The 2,471-nt window shown below is 64.9% G+C and overlaps 1 protein-coding gene across 1 annotated transcript in view; it reads left to right on the forward strand.

Annotated features, from left to right (window-relative positions):
• Positions 1 to 3: 3 nt before the first annotated feature.
• The window catches only part of LOC104291348 (thrombospondin-3b-like), a gene marked incomplete at its 5' end in the record, with an annotated part of 5,885 nt that continues 3,417 nt past the window's right edge, over positions 4 to 2,471 (forward strand). Inside the window, 8 exons of the mRNA XM_009890572.1 lie at positions 4 to 188; positions 362 to 618; positions 723 to 825; positions 1,302 to 1,328; positions 1,676 to 1,758; positions 1,851 to 1,902; positions 1,988 to 2,259; positions 2,376 to 2,471. The exon at positions 2,376 to 2,471 is cut by the window's right edge and continues 10 nt beyond it. Coding sequence (XP_009888874.1) covers positions 4 to 188; positions 362 to 618; positions 723 to 825; positions 1,302 to 1,328; positions 1,676 to 1,758; positions 1,851 to 1,902; positions 1,988 to 2,259; positions 2,376 to 2,471 — 1,075 coding nt within the window. The remainder of the gene's footprint in view (positions 189 to 361; positions 619 to 722; positions 826 to 1,301; positions 1,329 to 1,675; positions 1,759 to 1,850; positions 1,903 to 1,987; positions 2,260 to 2,375) is intronic.

The raw sequence follows: 2,471 nt of genomic DNA on the forward strand, positions 1-2,471 counted from the left end.
GAGCGAGGCCCGGCAGATGGCCAGCATCACGCACAAGATCCGGATGGAGCTCCTGACGGTTAACGACGTTTACCTCCTCTCCACCTTCCGCCTGCCCCCCAAGCAGGGAGGGACCCTCTTCGGCCTCTACTCCAAGAAGGACAACACAAGGTGGCTGGAGGTCTCGGTGGTGGGGAAAATCAACAAAGGTGGGTGCCTGCTGCGCGGGGGCGTGCTGGCCCTGGTCTTGCTGCGATGCTCGGAGAGAAACGGGGACCGAGTTCCCGCCGTCCGTGGGGGAGAGCGGCGGGTGCGTGTGGGTCCCAACGGGCTGTCGGCGCTGGGAGGGGAGAGCTGACGGTCCCTTCCCGCTCCTCCGCAGTCCTGGTGCGTTACCTGCGGGAAGACAACAAACTGCACTCGGTCAACCTGCAGCACGCGCACGTGGCGGACGGGCAGAGCCACAACATCATCGTGCGCCTGAGCGGGCTGCGAGGGGACATGCTGAGCGTGGAGCTCTACGTTGATTGCAAGCAGATGGACTCCAGCGTGGGGCTGCCCGAGCTGTCGGAGATCCCCCTGGCAGAGGTGGAGTCCATCGAGGTGCGCACGGGGCAGAAGGCCTACCAGAGGATGCAGGTGAGCATCTGGACCACTTCAGGGGTCGAGACCCCCCCTCCTCTGCACCCTCGGGGACAGGCAGAGCTCCCCCGTGGCTGACCGCGTCTCACCGTGTACATCAGGGCTTCGTGGAGTCGATGAAGCTCATCCTGGGAGGGTCCATGAGCCGCGTCGGGGCCCTGAGCGAGTGCCCTTTCCAAGGAGATGAGTCCATTCACAGCGCAGGTCTGTGCCCTCTGCAGAGCAGGGAGAGCGCGGAGGTGAGCATCTGGACCACTTCAGGGGTCGAGACCCCCCCTCCTCTGCACCCTCGGGGACAGGCAGAGCTCCCCCGTGGCTGACCGCGTCTCACCGTGTACATCAGGGCTTCGTGGAGTCGATGAAGCTCATCCTGGGAGGGTCCATGAGCCGCGTCGGGGCCCTGAGCGAGTGCCCTTTCCAAGGAGATGAGTCCATTCACAGCGCAGGTCTGTGCCCTCTGCCGAGTAGGGAGAGCGCGGAGCGCTTAGAGCATCCCCCGTGCATGCTACGCGCTGCGGCGCGCGGAGGTGCGAGGTGACAGCACGTCGCACAGTGGGGTGCTCCTGCCTCTCCCGCTCCAGCATCCCCACGTGCACGCACTGACCGGAAGCGACCGGTCAAGGTGACACCGTTGGGCTTTGGTGGCAGCGGTCAGTAATATCTCGTCTCTCTTCTTGCAGTGACGAGCGTGCTGGCCTCCATCCTGGGTAAGTCCCTGCTCCGCTACCCCCTGCTATCTCCTACTATCTACTACCATCCCCGGTGTGGGGGCGATGGCAGCGTTTGGGGCTCCACGGAGACGGAGAACCCTCTGCAGCCTGTCCCAAACGCCCCAAGTACCCGCGGGGCTCCCCAGGATGGGGTGGATCTGACGGCACGGGATGTGCTACAGGGGAAGGGGTCCTGTGTGGAACAGGGAGGAGGAGGAAGGGTCGTCGGTTGTCTCGTCCTCCCTGTTTGGTGCCGGGGGTGGGGGGCAGAGCAGTCCCCAGCCCACAGCCCCGCGAGACCGCGTCTGTCCTGGGACTGACCGTGTCCTTTCTCTTTCCGGCAGGCGAGCAGACCAAGGCGCTGGTCACGCAGCTCACCCTCTTCAACCGGGTCCTGACCGAGCTGCGAGAAGACATCAGGGACCAGGTGAGGTGCTGGGGCGGTATCGGCTGTCCCCAAGGCTGGGTTTGCCCGGTACGCTGCATCCCCCTGACTCTCCGCGCTCTGCCGCCTCGCAGGTGAAGGAGATGTCTCTGATCCGCAACACCATCATGGAGTGCCAGGTCTGCGGTGAGTGCTGGTGAGGTTCTGCTGCCACCTCAGGAGGACAAGGACCACCCCATCTCACCCCCTGTCCGACCCTCCTCTTTCTCAGGTTTCCACGAGCACCGGTCCCGCTGCAACCCCAACCCCTGTTTCCCGCCCCTCTCCCCTGCCTGGCGTCCGGGGGCCGAGCTGCCCCCCCAAATTCTACCCCCGCCCTTTCTCTCCCAGGGTTCCTACAAGTGCGGTCCCTGCAAGTCGGGGTTTACGGGGAATCAAACGGCCGGCTGCGTCCCGCAGAAGTCCTGCAGCACTCCCACCTCCAACCCCAGCCACGTCAACGGCTTCTGCGTGTTCGAGAGGAACGGGGAAATTTCCTGTGCGGTGAGAGGGGGACGGCGAAGGAGTCGGGGGGCACAGGGGGTACCCCCACCAGGCAGCAACTGGTCCTGCCCGGTGCCCTTCCGTGCTCCCCAGCCCCTGATTTCTTCTTTCTTCAGTGTAACGTGGGCTGGGCTGGCAACGGCAACGTGTGCGGGCAAGACACGGACCTCGACGGCTACCCGGACGAGCCCCTGCCCTGCATCGACAATAAC

The sequence above is a fragment of the Charadrius vociferus genome, unplaced genomic scaffold (genome assembly GCF_000708025.1).
Source record: "Charadrius vociferus isolate BGI_N301 unplaced genomic scaffold, ASM70802v2 scaffold2868, whole genome shotgun sequence".
In the NCBI taxonomy this organism is placed as follows: Eukaryota; Metazoa; Chordata; class Aves; order Charadriiformes; family Charadriidae; genus Charadrius; species Charadrius vociferus.